This window comes from Rhineura floridana, chromosome 3 (genome assembly GCF_030035675.1).
Source record: "Rhineura floridana isolate rRhiFlo1 chromosome 3, rRhiFlo1.hap2, whole genome shotgun sequence".
NCBI classification, from domain to species: Eukaryota; Metazoa; Chordata; class Lepidosauria; order Squamata; family Rhineuridae; genus Rhineura; species Rhineura floridana.
Window position 1 is genome coordinate 214,590,332 of NC_084482.1, and position 15,544 is coordinate 214,605,875.

General features: G+C 44.4%; 2 protein-coding genes across 3 annotated transcripts in view; both read left to right on the plus strand.

Annotated features, from left to right (window-relative positions):
* The window catches only part of LOC133381551 (zinc finger protein 501-like), a 110,118-nt gene that overhangs the window by 56,047 nt on the left and 38,527 nt on the right, over positions 1-15,544 (plus strand). The gene's annotated exons all lie outside the window — the stretch shown is intronic.
* Positions 1,677-14,836, plus strand: LOC133381536 (zinc finger protein ZFP2-like). The gene is made up of 4 exons (XM_061620749.1): positions 1,677-1,768; positions 3,768-3,849; positions 4,975-5,101; positions 9,179-14,836. Exons 2-4 carry the CDS (start codon positions 3,835-3,837, stop codon positions 11,524-11,526), a joined length of 2,490 nt encoding a protein of 829 aa, XP_061476733.1. The 5' UTR covers positions 1,677-1,768; positions 3,768-3,834; the 3' UTR covers positions 11,527-14,836.

Below are 15,544 nucleotides of genomic sequence, written 5' to 3' on the forward strand. Positions count from 1 at the left end.
TTGCATTTAGGAACTAATCACTGTCTTTTGTTTTTGTTTTTCTGTTTGCATTTGATTTACCTCTGACCTTACACCCTTACATCCACAGAAGCAACAAGAGTGATTCCATGTGGTCAGCTCAACCCCCTTAAACCCACTGATGAGGCACCTTGTTATTTGCATAATGGTTTTTTTCTTGCCCAATAATGGTAAAAGAGAATTCACATACTGGGAAGTGTAGCTTCAGTTGCTGTTCCCAATCTACTGCCTGGGAAGGTAGACCAAACCATGTGTGTTTTCTCTCTGTCAATTATTACTCCCTGGAATTGGGCTGGGTGTCAAAGTGAGTTTCTAGCATTCCACAGAGTAGGTAGGAAAGAGGAGAGAATCTTCTTAACTCTTATTTATTTCTCAAACCTCTCTCTGCAGTGGTCAAGTCTAAAGACGTTTGGAGCAGCCATGTTAAAAAGCAAGCAGGGCATTCCGGGCAGGGGGTTGTCAGCCCTACTTTGATATCGTTATCATTGCATAGGATCTCTACTCAAGCCTTACAACAGCACAATCCTAACAATATATACTGAGAAGTAAGTCAGCAGGAGTGCTATAGGGCTAGTCCCTTAGTGTGTTTAGAATAGCAGCCTTCAGAGGCCTCCATCTTTACTCACAACACTGAGCTTTCTTCCTACAATCCCTTCTGGTGACTGGCCTGGCCTGAGGGCACTTAAACCCTTCTTGCCAGAAGCAAGTAGGCGAGATTAAATGTCCCCTACCCAGGCTCCCTGAGGACGTGAGAAGAACCATCATTTTCATTGCTGCAACTCGGCCCATCCATGAAAGAGGCAAGTGTTTCCAATCCAGCAACAATTTTCTTACCTTCTTTATCAAAGGAGTACAGCTGAGCGATTCCATTTTGCTTATTTTTTTGGAATAAAACCCCCAAGATATTTGAGTGCAGAAACACAAAGTTTTAAATGAGTTTGTAGAATCACTTGTAATTTTGGAGCCAAGTTATAAAAATTAATTTGTAAGCCAGCCAGAAATCCATATTCCTTTATAATTTCAATTAGCCTAGGAATAGCCTGCACAGGGTTGTTACCAGAACAGGAACATCATCTGCAAAGAGATTTAACAGATGTGATTTACCCTTTAAGCATAATCCCTTAATAACAGTATCGGCCCGCAAAATCTGGGCTAATGGCTCCATTGCCAAAGCAAAGAGTAAAGGTGATAGCAGGCAGCCCTGTTTTGTACCTCCTGATTTCAAACATCTGAGAATCTGTTCCGTTTACCCCAATGCACCCTCTTGAACCCTCAGCTTATAAAATTCTCACCAAGGTTCGTTTTAAACAAGACTTGGAAAAGGAACTTCCAGAGAACCTTATCAAAGGTTGCATCAAGCAAAATGATTGCCGGTGACCTCTTTGTACAGTCATGTTCTTCTCTTTCATGTAAACTTTTCCCAAACAGCCTTTTTATTAGAAATGTGCACAAGATTTTTATTTTATATTTTTAACATGGAGGAGTGGCACCATCCAGAAAGTTGCTGACCCCCTTTCCCCCTTGGCCCTCTGTGAGAAACAACCAAGGGGGCTTCGCCAGTGTGCTCTTTAATGGTTAATAACAGCAAGAACCAAAGAGCAGCAATTCCTAGAGCAGAAGGGAGGTTGCCATTGAGGGACTCCCCTTTCCCGTCCCGCCTACCCGAAAGAAATGCAGGGAGGGAGCAGTCAGTCTCTTTCTGCTTGCGGAGGTGTGGGAGAAGCTGCACGGAGGGAGCCCCGAGATCCAGGTGCACCATTTGGGGCGGTGGGCAGGGAGGAGGGGAATTTGGAAGAAAGCGGGGACCCTTTTTAGGAGCCCTCCTCCATCAAGGGACCCCCAGGGTTTGAGGATGCAATCCTGCCCTGCGGATCTCAGCTCTGCCCTCCTGCTGGGTCCCATCTATTTAGAGTATTCCTCAGAAATCCCAAAGGCAACAATCCCGAGCTAGACAGATCCGTTTGTCTCGGTGTAAGGCAGATTCTTCACGTTCCCTGTTTCCTTCTTTAATTCAGCCTTGATCTTTTAATCATGAGATTGTGAAATGCATTCCTGCCAGCCCTCCTCAGTTTTCCTCTCTCCCAGAATCAAGGTTGCCGCTTATTTGAGCAAAGCAAGCTGGCCCTTTAAAGTAGCAGGGCAGACAAGAATATTTAGAAAGTGCAGCTTTTCCCGCAACTGATGCAAACAACTTCCCACATCCTTTGTTTGTTTATTGTATATTTATCCCACCTTTTTCTCCATGGAGTTCACGGTGGCGTACATGAGTTCTCCTCCTCATTTAAACCCCACAACAACCCTGTGAGGTAGGTTAGGATGAGAGGCAGTGACTGGCCCGTGAGCTTCATGGTCTCCCAGGTTCTAGCCCAGCCGCTACAGCTGGATGTTACAAGCACAGCAGCAGGGCCAGAATAAAAAGATGGCAAGAGTTACTCCTCCATATTTGTGCGAGGTGCATGATAAAAGCGCAGTAGCAGGGTTGGGGAAAAAAGTGGTCCAGACTGATGCTTTCACACACATGCCAGGGATATGTTAAAAGGTTTGGGGGGTTTAAACACCTGCAGTGTTTTTAATCATTGAGTAGCTTAGCCTGGTTCAACTGGAACTTGGCACATGCCTCAATACTGCATTTGGCTTTATTCCAAGCATTGAGGGATTTCTTCTGGTAACCAGGGAAAACCACTGTAGTGTCAATCTCTCTCTTTCTTTGTATATATGTGTATACATGTGTCTATATGTATATATGCATGTATCTGCCCATAAGAATAGAACCAGGAATTGGCAGCCACTCCCCCCTTGCCCAGATCTCCTCCCATTAAAACAGCCCCTTGCCTTTCAAGCCCATAAAAAGACCTCTCCCCTCCCTCACTGAGTTGAAACTTTTCCAAATATTGGGCATTTTCTGCTTTTGAGGTGCTGGTTACGGACTACCCTGAAAGCAACCATAGAAAAAGATTCCTGATGAAGACCTGGGTCTTTTCTGCTCTCAGCTGGCGAATGAGCATAGGTGTCAACACCATCTGGATTTGGGGGGGGGAGAGAACAATCTCGGGCTGAGAGGGGGGACGAGGAAGGGTGTGGGAGTCTCATCTATTGTCAAGGAAGGAGAAGTGGCGGTCAGAGTGGAAGGGGCATCCTTTTCTAAAAATCATTTTAAAAGAATAATGATTTTAAATATATAGTTGAGAGGTGAGGTGGAAAGGCCAGAAGTGGCTGAGGATTTTAGGGATGCGGGGGTGGGGAGAAACAGGCTACCAAGTAAAGCTCAAGAGAGGAGAGGAAAGAGGTTTGCTGAATACGGAAGGGAAAAGGAGGTTCAGGAGGGATGTTCTTCCCTTCAGTGGTTCACGTAGTTAGGTCAGCAGAGATGATACAGCAGCAAAAAGCTTTAACTAGAGGGCGGGTGGAGTTTAGATGGTCCAGTGTAGGATTCAGCATCAGTTAAGTTCCAGTTAGTTTTCCCCTACCATGTTCTTCTTCTGAGTAGAGTTAGGCGTAAAAGTTTAAGATGCGTATGTTATTCTGTTTCGTTGTTCTATATAATCATTATTTAATTATATTATTCCATATTTCCCCCTTTCCCCGGATTAATTCAAATGCAATGTGCTGTTGATTTCTGTTTGGTCACCACCCCCTGCCTGTTGTGGCAATTCAAGAACCTCTTTTTAAATGTTGACATGAGCGGATGGACGAAATAGGGCTGTGTACTAATTCAGTAATAACTGGGCCACTTTTTTTTCCCTTCGTAGGCTGTGAAATGGCATCGGAGTGACATTCTAGGTCCTTCCCCCTTTCTCTAGAGGGGAAACAGCCACTATGTGGCCAGCTCAGGTAGGAGAAAGCTCGTTGGGGAGACGCATTGGGGAACAGCCGGAGTGGGTCCATCCTCAGCACAGAGGGACTAGTTGCAGGGGGGCCTGTCTCTTACCTCTTTTACTTCTGGGCTTCCTCTAAGGGAGTCTGTTGCCTCCACTGAGGACCCAAGACCGTCTGGTCCAGTGCCGAAGCAGATGCCTCTGGGAAGCCCACAGGGGGAACCTGAGCGCAACAGCCCTCTTCCAGGGATTCCCAGGAACTGCTGTTCAGTAGTATACTGCCTCCGACAGTAGATGTCATACGTAGGCCTCAAGGCTAGGAGTCGTAGATGGCATTTTCCTCCATGATTTTGTCTAATCTTCATTTGATTGGTTGATGGCCATGACTGCATGTTGTGATGGTGAATCCCAGAGTTTAACTCTGTGCTGTGTGAAGAAGCGCTTGCTTTTATTTTTCCAGAAGCTGCCAACATCTAGCTTTACTGGATGGCCCTCAATCATCATATCAGAGAGAGAGAAAAACTTTCCTGTTTCTCCATACCTTGCATAATTATATACATCTCTATCATGTCTTTTCTTACTCATATTTTTTTATAAACTGAAAAGCTCCAGATGTTCTTCTGACTCCTTGATCATTTTGGTTGCCCATTTCTAAACCTTTTTACACCTTTACAATACCCTTTTTGAGGAGAGGCAACCAGAACTGTCCGTGGCATTCTAAGGGCAAAAGCCATATGTGGTTCTGCTTCACAAAGACTTCTTCTTAGATACATTTGGTAATTTTCTCTTTAATAATGGTTTCGAGTAGTTTTCCCAGAAGAGTATTCAGCTAACCTGCCTCTTAATTTCATGGATCCCTTAAAAAAAATCTGATTACATTGGCCACTTAACACTCCTCAGATATGGAAGGCAATCTGAGGGACAAGTTAAATATTTTTGTGAGAAGATCAGCAATTTTACATTCGAGTCCTGTAAGAACCTTACCCTTAGCTAAATGCCATCTCGATCCAGTGATTTGTGAACACTGAAGGAACAATCCCCAATTGCCACATCTCTCTTCAGGTTCTGAGTGGAGAGGAGATAATTTCCACACTTTTCCTTGGAGTGTTTATGAGGAATGTGTTTTGTTTTCATATTCCAGGGTCTGGTGACCTTTGAGGAGGTGGCCTTGCATTTCCCAGAGGATGAATGGGCCCTGTTGGATCCAGGCCAGAGAGCCCTTTACATGGAGGTCATGGCGGACGTTCATGAGATGATAACCTCCCTGGGTAAGGATCCCAATTAGATCACTTCTAGGGTATTGATGGACTTAGCCTGGGCTTTAAAAGAAGAGCTCTGCTGGATCAGGCCAGAGGCCCCATCTAATCTAGGATTCTGTTCTCATGGTGGCCATCCAGATGCCTTTGGGAAGCCACAAGCAAGACATGACTGCAACCGCACTCCCCCCGCTTGGGACTTCCATACTGCCTTGGAGACTGGAGGCAATACAGGCATCATAGCAAATGGGCACATGTGCTATGACTTATTTATCTGAAGTCAAGTGTCTTATTGGTAGTGGGTGGGTGGGACTTGCCATGTCATTCAGAGTACACAGTACTAAGGTGGAGTGACCCTGGAGCTGCAAGCGGGGAGGTGTAGGTTGGGGCTGTGCGGAGCACTTGAATAGCTCTGGAAATTTGCCCTCACAGTCTCAAACCCTCCATTGCCTTGATCCTCCCCCTCAAGGTAGGTGACAGCGACACCACAGCTGAGAGGCCAGGTGCGTAGCTCTCCCCCTCCAAGCCGCCTGCATCTGGATAGGCCAATTGACTGGCTCTCTTTAGGGCAGATTCATTTGTGTTTACATGTTTTTGTTGCTGAAACGACATCTGAGTTTGAAACATAAGCACATGTCCTTGCTGGAAGGAGATGGCGGTGAAGACCTCTTTGTCCGTGGCTTAGCAGAAGAGGAGAGATGAGCAGGTAGATGCTCAGATGGGCGATGGGACCCTTCTGTCTCTGGGAATTATGTCTAAATTGGCAGAAAACTAAATTGTTGAATTTGATGGTCTTGTTACCTAGCACAGGCATTCTCAAACTTTCACACTTAGTTCTCGCTTGACAGATCTGAAAATTACCAGGCCCACCAGTCTCAAGATGGTGGTGCAGGGCAGAGCCAGTCATAAAATGGTGGCAAGAGGAAGCAAAATATGACATAATCAGCTGGTAATTACTGACATTTTCTACTAATACCTAACCCATCTTTGGTATCTACTTAGCAACATCATTTGCCTTGTGGCAAGGAGTTCCATAGCTCATGTTTCCTCCAGGTAAGTCCAGATATTTGTCTGTAGATTTTGTGACTCATACTCCTCATTTTAGGCAGAATTTGCAGATTCAGAGGCTCTTAGTGGAGAAGGCTTATTCTTTTATACTTTCCCCCTCCCACATTTGCCCATCTTCTGTAATTTCTCCTCCCATTCCCTTTTCACGCTCAGTTTGTACTCCATCTATGTCATTTGATGGGCAAAGTGCATTTCAATGTACGTCGTACCTTTGGCTCTGTATCAAGACGGAGTTCTAACTCAGTCCTTTCATATACTTTAACCTATGTAAGTTTATACCTTCAAGGTCAGGGTAGAATGTCAGCCTGGCACAACCACTGGCTCCCTTCTTCTGAACTTCATCTCCCTAGTGCGGTTAATGTATTAGTTACTATTTGGATCCGTCCCAGTCTGGTTTCAGGCCTAGCTGTGGCACTGAAACTGCCTTGGTTGCCCTGGTTGATGACATCTGTTGGGAGAAAGACAAGGGGAGTGCGATCCTGCTCTCACTGACCTTTGATAATGTTGATCATGGTACTCTTTTACCTCCAGGGCCACTTCAGCCTGGCACAACCACTGGCTCCCTTCTTCTGAACTTCATCTCCCTAGTGCGGTGACCTTTGATAATGTTGACCATGGTATTCTTTTGGAGGGCCTCAGGGAGGTGGCAATTGGGGACACTGTGCTTCATTGGTTCTGCTCATACCTCCAGGGCCACTTCCAAAAAGTAGTTGTGGGAGGCTGTTGTTCAGCACCATGGGAGCTGTCTTGTGATGTTCTTCATGGCTCCTTCTGGTCCCCCAATGAACGTCTGTATGAAGCTGCTGGGAGTTGTCATCAGGAGATTTGGAGGGAGGTGTTTGTCAATATGCAGATGACGCCCAACTCTGTTTCTGTGTTCCATCTGAATCGGGAGAGGCAGTTGAGGTGTTGGACCAGTGCTTGGAGGCGGTGAATGGCTGGATGGGGGCCAATATATTGAGGCTAATTCCTGAAAAGACAGATGTATCTTGGGTTCCGATGTCCGGGAGAAGGGGAGACAGCCTGTTCTGGACAGGGTCGCACCCCCTCTATCCCTTTTGGTCAGAGATGACTTGGCAACGGTGCTCCATTCTCTGGCAACATCTGGTTGAATTATTGCAACCCACTTTATGTGAGACTGCCCTTGAAGATGGCTCAGAAACTTCAGTTCGTCCAAAATACAGCAGCCAGATTATTGGCTGGGGTTCCTTCTAGATCTCATGTAACCCCTGTTATAAAAAAGCTGCATTTGTTGCCAGTTTGTTTCCAGGCTCAGTTCAAGGTGCTAATGCCAGTGTAAAGCCCTAAATGACTTCAGTCTCAAATATCTTCCCTACAGACCCTGCAGAGATCAACAGAGGGCGCCCTATTGGTAGTTCCACCACCCTCAGAAGGTTGGGGTGGTGCCCTTTGGGAGGGCGTTCTCTGGCAGCCCCTAAGTGGTGGAACTCCCTCCCACTGAGGTGTGTCCAGCAGCTTCGCTGTAAAGTTTTAGGTGAATGTTGAAGACGCACCTCTTTACCCTGCCCCTTGATGCTTCAAACATGTATTTTTAGGACCCGCCTTATTTTGTGATTTTAGGTTTGATACTGGCAAGGCCAGCCCCCTTTCTTCTGAATGCACAGGCTGAATGGTTCTTGCTTTCTCCCTATATCTACTCAGAGTTTTTATATGTTGAACGTTAGTTCACCTGAGCTCGCAAGTTTCCAACGGCAGTCATCTAGAGTAGGTAGATTATGGATAGAGACCCCACGCAAGGATTCTTGGGTCTTGGGAAGTACCAGAAATACTTGAAAGAATATTTTGCAATTTGTGCATAAGCAATAACTACAATACTAAGTACTTTTTACATCTACATTACAGGTGGTTGTTAATTTGTTTTTAATAAGAACATAACATAAGAAGAGCCTGCTGGATCAGGCCAGTGGCCCATCTAGTCCAGCATCCTGTTCTCACAGTGGCCAACCAGGTGCCTGGGGGAAGCCCGCAAGCAGGACCCGAGTGCAAGAACACTCTCCCCTCCTGAGGCTTCCGGCAACTGGTTTTCAGAAGCATGCTGCCTCTGACTAGGGTGGCAGAGCACAGCCATCATGGCTAGTAGCCGTTGATAGCCCTGTCCTCCATGAACTTGTCTAATCTTCTTTTAAAGCCATCCAAGCTGGTGGCCATTACTGCATCTTGTGGGAGCAAATTCCATAGTTTAACTGTGCGCTGAGTAAAGAAGTACTTCCTGTAGTCTGTCCTGAATCTTCCAACATTCAGCTTCTTTGAATGTCCACGAGTTCTAGTATTATGAGAGAGGGAGAAGAACTTTTCTCTATCCACTTTCTCAAGGCCATGCATAATTTTATACACTTCTATCATGTCTCCTCTGACCCGCCTTTTCTCTAAACTAAAAAGCCCCAAATGCTGCAACCTTTCCTCGTAAGGGAGTCGCTCCATCCCCTTGATCATTCTGGTTGCCCTCTTCTGAACCTTTTCCAACTCTAGAATATCCTTTTTGAGATGAGGCGACCAGAACTGTACACAGTATTCCAAATGCGGCCGCACCATAGATTTATACAACGGCATGATGATATCGGCTGTTTTATTTTCAATACCTTTCCTAATTATCCCTAGCATGGACTTTGCCTTTTTCTCAGCTGCTGCACACTGGGTCGACATATAATGTTATATTTTAAAATTGTTGTAACCTGCCTTGGGACCTTTTGGTGAAGGGCAGGTAATAATAATAATAATAATAAAAAAATAGTCAGTCCTCCGTTTTCCATTTCCACCTCAGCTTTCTCTGGTCTCTGCCTCACACTGCCCTCCTCAGCTGCCTTTCCAAAACGTGTCACTAAGCAGCTACTGTTAAATAGGTCTGTAACACAGTAAAAGTACAAGGCCTTGAATTTTAACAATTACACTCTGACATCAACAGAAGTCCCAGAAATATTTCTTCAAAGTACAAATCATAGACAGATACATGCATAGCGTTTCTCCACAGCATTATACCTGCTTTTCTTTTTATGCCATCAGGAGGTGTCCGGAGGATCATGGCTGAGGGGGAACCCTCAGAAATGTCACCAGAAAGACCTGAAGAGCAGAAGAAGGAACAAGAAGTGGGGAGTCAAGATGGAGCAGAGAGGGAAGAGGAGAGCAAAATGCAGAAGCCGGGAGATGAATCCAGAACTTCTCAGGGTGGTGAATATAAAATTCAACAGGAAACTCATTGCCCAAAGGAAATGAGAATGCTTCCTGAGTGCAGTAAAATCTTAAGCTGCCAACAAGTCCTCAAACAGCGAGGGCATATGACGGAGAAGGCATACAATTTTTTGGAATGTGGGAAGGGATTCCTTGATAAATCGAGCCTTGCTAGACACCAGACAGTTCACGCTAGAGAGAAACTGAATTCATCCTTAAGCTGTGGGGAAAGTATCAGTATTAGTCAGAGTGGAAGGCTCAGTTCCCTTCAAAAACAGCATATAGGAAAAAACACATATAAATTCACTGAAGGTGGCAACAGCTGTTCTGATCAGTCAGTGATTGTTAGGCATGAGACGATATACACTGCAGAGAAGTTGTATGAATGCTTGGAGTGTGGTGAAAACTTCAGGCAGGATTATCAACTGGCTAGACATCAGAGAAGTCATACAGGGGGAAAAGCATATATATGGCCTGACTATGGGAAATGTTTCACCCAAAGATATAATCTGACAAGACATCAGAAGACTCACACAGGCAAGAAGCCATATACGCACTCTGACGGTGGGGAACATCAAAGAGAGGAGAAAAAGTATGAATGCTTGGAGTGTGGAAAGAGATTTTGTCACAGGTCAAATCTTTCTGTACATAAAAGAGTACATGCAGGACACAAACCATATAAATGCTTGGAGTGTGGAAAGAGCTTCAGTCAGAGCGGCAACCTTACTGTGCATCAAAGAACCCATTCAGGGGACAAACCTTATAAATGCTTGGAGTGTGGAAAGAGCTTCAGTCAGAGTGCTACCTTTAGTATACATGAAAGAACTCACACAGGGGACAAACCTTATAAATGCTTGGAGTGTGGAAAGAGCTTCAATTGCAGTAGCTCCCTTACTATGCATCAAAGAACTCATACAGGGGACAAACCTTATAAATGCTACGAGTGTGGAAAGAGCTTCAGTCAGAGTAGCGACGTTACCAAACATCAAAGAATCCATACAGGGGACAAACCTTATAAATGTTTGGAGTGTGGGAAGAGCTTCAGTCACAGTAGCTCCCTTACTGTGCATCAAAGAACTCATACAGGGGACAAACCTTATAAATGCTTGGAATGTGGAAAGAGCTTCAGTCAGAGTAGCAAGCTTACTATGCATCAAAGAATCCATACAGGGGACAAACCTTATAAATGTTTGGAGTGTGGGAAGAGCTTCAGTCACAGTAGCTCCCTTACTGTGCATCAAAGAACTCATACAGGGGACAAACCTTATAAATGCTTGGAGTGTGGAAAGAGCTTCAGTCAGAGCAGAAACCTTACTGTGCATCAAAGAACCCATTCAGGAGACAAACCTTATAAATGCTTGGAGTGTGGAAAGGACTTCAGTAACAGTAGCGCCTTTACAATGCACCAAAGAACCCATTCAGGGGAGAAACATAAATGTTTGGAGTGTGACAAAAGCTTTAGTCGAGTTGACAGCCTTACTGTGCATCAAAGAACTCATACAGGGGACAAACCTTATAAATGTTTGGAGTGTGGGAAGAGCTTCAGTCGGAGTGGCAATGTTACCAAACATCAAAGAATTCATACAGGGGACAAACCTTATCAATGCTTGGAGTGTGGAAAGAGCTTCCGTGAGAGTGGCCACCTTACTTCGCACCAAAGAATTCATACAGGGGAGAAACCTCATCAATGCTTGGAGTGTGGAAAGAGCTTCAGTCGGAGTGGCCACCTTACTTCGCACCAAAGAATTCATACAGGGGACAAACCTCATCAATGCTTGGAGTGTGGAAGGAGCTTCAGTCGGAGTGGCCACCTTGCTTTGCATCAAAGAACTAACACAGGAGACAAACCTTATAAATGCTACGAGTGTGGAAAGAGCTCCAATTGCACTAGCTCCCTTACTATGCATCAAAGAATCCATACAGGGGACAAACCTTATAAATGTTTGGAGTGTGGGAAGAGCTTCAGTCACAGTAGCTCCCTTACTGTGCATCAAAGAACTCATACAGGGGACAAACCTTATAAATGTTTGGAATGTGGGAAGAGCTTCAGTCGGAGTAGCATCCTTACTATGCATCAAAGAACTCATACAGGTGACAAACCTTATAAATGCTTGGAGTGCGGAAAGAGCTTCAGTCAGAGTGGCAAGCTTACTATGCATCAAAGAACCCATTCAGGAGACTAACCTTATAAATGCTTGGAGTGTGGAAAAGACTTCAGTAACAGTAGCGCCTTTACAATGCACCAAAGAATCCATTCAGGGGAGAAACATAAATGTTTTGAGTGTGGAAAAAGCTTTAGTCAAGTTGGCAGCCTTACTGTTCATCAAAGAATTCATGCAGGGGACAAACCTTATAAATGTTTGGAGTGTGGAAAGAGCCAGGCGGAGTAACATCCTTACTGTGCATCAAAGAACTAAAGGGCACAAACCTTATTCATATTTGGAGTGTGGAAATCGCCAGAATGGTAATCATCAGGCACATCAAACCATCCACACGGGGAAAGCCATACACATTCCTTTAATGTGGAATCATAGAATAGTAGAGTTTGAAAGGGCCTTTAAGGCCATCAAGTCCAACCCCCTGCTCAATGCAGGAATCCATATCAAAGCATTCCCAGCAGATGGCTGTCCAGCTTCCTCTTGAATGCCTCCAGTGTCGGAGAGCCCACTACCTCTCTAGGGAATTGGTTCCATTGTCGTATGGCTCTAACAGTTAGGAAGTTTTTCCTGATGTCCAGTCAAAATCTGGCTTCCTGCAACTTGAGCCCATTATTCCGTGTCCTGCACTCTGGGACGATCGAGAAGAGATCCCAGCCCTCCTCTGTGTGACAACCTTTCATGTACTTGAAGAGTTTCTAGTCCTCTGATCATCCATATTGCCCTCCTCTGAGCCAGTTATCTGCATCCTTCTTGAAGTGCAGAGACCAGAACTGGACGCAGTATTCACGATGAAGCCTAACCAGTGCTGAATAGAGGGGAACTAATACTTCACGCGATTTGGAAACTATACTTCTGTTAATGCAGCCTAATAAAGCATTTGCCTTTTTTGCAGCCACATCACACTATTGGCTCATATTCAGCTTGTGATCAACGACAATTCCAAGATCCTTCTCACATGTCGTATTGCTGAGCCAAGTATCCCCCATCTTATAACTTAGGTTTCTTTTTCCTAAGTGTAGAACTTTTCTTTTATCCCTCTTGAATTTTATTCTGTTGTTTTCAGCCCAATGCTCCAGCTTATCAAGGTCCCTTTGAATTTTGTTTCTGTCTTCCCTGGTATTAGGTATGCCCCCCAATTTTGTATTATCTGCAAATTTGATAAGCATGCTGTGTACCTCATCCAAGTTGTCAATAAAAATGTTGAAGAGCACTGGGCCCAGGACCGAGCCCCGTGGTACCCCACTCGTTACTTCCGCCCAGTTTGAGAAGGAACCATTGATAAGCACTCTTTGAGTACGATTCTGGAGCCAACTGCAGATCCACCTGATAGTTGTTCCATCTAGCCCACATTTAGCTAGCTTGCTAATCAGAATACCATGGGGCACTTTGTCAAAAGCTTTGCTGAAGTCAAGATATATTATGTCCACAGTATTCCCACAGTCTACAAGGGAGGTTAATTGACCAAAAAACGAAATAAGATTAGTTTGACAGGATTTGTTCTTCATAAATCCATGTTGGGTCCTTGTAATCACTGCATCGCTTTCAAGGTGCTTACAGATTGACTGCTTTATCATCTGCTCCAGAATTTTTCCAGGGATTGATGTTAGGCTGACTGGTCTGTAGTTCCCCGATTCCTCCTTCTTGCCCTTTTTGAAGATAGGGACAACATTAGCTCTCCTCCAGTCATCCGGCACTTCACCGGTCCTCTATGATTTCTCAAAGATAATAGACAGAGGTTCTGAGAGTTCCAATCCTGACCTTTCTACTTCATGTTTCCCGGGAGGGTCATAGGCCCTTCTTTGGGAGAAGACTGAGCCAAAGTAGGAATTGAGCACTTCTGCCTTTTCTTTGTCATCTGTTATCATTTTGCCATCCTCATTTAGTAGCAGTGCCACGATTTCTTTTCTTTATCTTTTACTATGGACATACCTGAAGAAAGCTTTTTTGTTGCTTTTAGCATCCCTCGCTAGCCTCAGCTCATTCTCAGCTTTAGCCTTCCTGACGCCATCTCTGCAATTCCGTTGTACCTGCCTGTACTCTTCCTTTGTGGCCTGGCCTTCTTTCCACTTCCTGTATGTGCCCTTTTTTGTTTTCAGGTCAGCTCTAAGCTTTTTGTGAAGCCACACTGGCTTCTTCTGCTGTTTCCCCCCTTTTTTCCTTGTTGGAATTGCTTGCCATTGTGCTTTTACAATTTCCTTTTTTAGAAACAAAAGAGGAAGAGTAGAAAAAGAGGAAGGCCAAACGAGATGGATTGATTCCATAAAGGAAGCCACTGACCTGAACTTACAAGACCTGAACAGATGCTCTTGGGGTAGCTGATTCATAGGGTCGCCGTAAGTTGTAATCGAGAGAATTGGCAAGGATAAATTAAAGTAGAATGTGACATCGTTTGAAGCTAGAGGGGGGAGCTGAGGGGATTTTTATATATATATATATACATATAGGAGAATATATTTTCCTAGAAAAGTATAGGGTCTTAATAAAACAGAGAAGTAGCAGGCCAGCTAAGTGATCTTCAGCCTTGTTCCGAACTGGTATGCATGGTAACCATGGTAACTAGCTCAAGGAAAAGATAAGAAGGAAGAGGACTGGAACAGAACATTCCCTTTTCAAGGGCTTGATAAGAATTAAGGCTGTAATAGAGAACTGCGCTGGTATGAAAGTTGCTGTGAATGTTTTAATTGGCTTTAATGCTTAGCTAATGCTTGGTTGGAGACTCGTGATTCGTTAATGCTAATTTCTTTGTCCTGAAATGTATAAAACTCCAGGCATGCAGCACCATGTTGCAGAGGTTCACCAACATCATGGGAGTCTGACCGTGCTTGCATTTCCTTTTAATAAAGGCCTAGTTTTTGCTGCAAGCCTGTTCTTCAGGACCCCCGGTCCAGCGAATCCCTAAATTCCCCGTCACCAGGTCAAGCCTTCACAACAGCACAACCATATCTACTCAGAAGTCAGCCCTATTGAGTTCTATGGGGCTTAGTCCCTTAGTAAGCGTGTTTAGAACTGCAGCCTTCAGGGTCATCCATCTTTACTCCTGAGTGCTCTCATCTAACATCTCCACAATACTGGGCACCTTTCGTCCTACAATGGCTTTCTGGTGACTGACCTGGCCTGAGGACACTTAAATCCTTCTTGCCAGAAGCAGTGAAGAGAGATAAGGAGTGATGTTTAGTCGCTCTTCGTAAGTTTCCATGAAAACAATGCTTTGCTTTTAACTGTATATAAACATGGGTGCTGACTTTTCCTCGGAGAATTCCTCAGTCCTATGATGGCCTGATTGGAATATCTCCAATGCATTGGCTAATAAAGACTTTTTAACTTTTAGACTCAGACTGATTTTTCCACAACACCCTTAACAAACTACAGTTCCCAGGATTCTGTGTTGGGGTTCATGTGCTTCAAATGTATGTTGAATGTGCTTTAAATACATGGTGTGGATCTGCCCTAGTATGCTGTGTATTCATTAGTGAATTGAAAGGAACAACTTTAAAAGATACTTTTTTAAACAGGGCTGTAGCTCAGTGGTAGGACACATGCTTTGCATGCAAAGGTCCAAGATTCAATCTCCGGAAGAAACTTATCGCCTGGAATCCTGGAGAGCCGATGCTAGTCCATGTCATCTGTACTGAGCTAGATGGTATCAAATGGCCTGAGGTGGTGTAAGGTAGATTCTTTTGTGCCTGAAAGAGGAGAAAGACCCCAGTGCCACAGTGACTCCAAAATGTATTTATGTATTTTATTTACAACATTTATATACCATTTTATTGTTTAAAAAAACCTTCAAAGCAGGGTATTTAAAAACATTCAAAATAATAAACCAACAATAAGTTAAAAACAGATAAAACACATAATAGCTTCTACATGCCTGGGTAGGCTTCCCTAAACAAAATGTTTTTAGCAGGTCCCAAAATGTGTACAATTAAGTGCCTGCCTAATGTCAATAGGCAGGGAGTTCCAAAGCGTAGGTGCTCCCACACTAAAGGTTTGATTCCTTGTAAGAGCAGAATAAGTACCATGTAGTAGATGTCACATGCAAAGC

Excerpts from the sequence above, each read along its gene's own strand:
- LOC133381536 (XM_061620749.1), top strand. Across the intron at positions 5,102-9,178 it reads TGAGATGATAACCTCCCTGG|GAGGTGTCCGGAGGATCATG; the intron begins GTAAGGATCCCA and ends TTATGCCATCAG.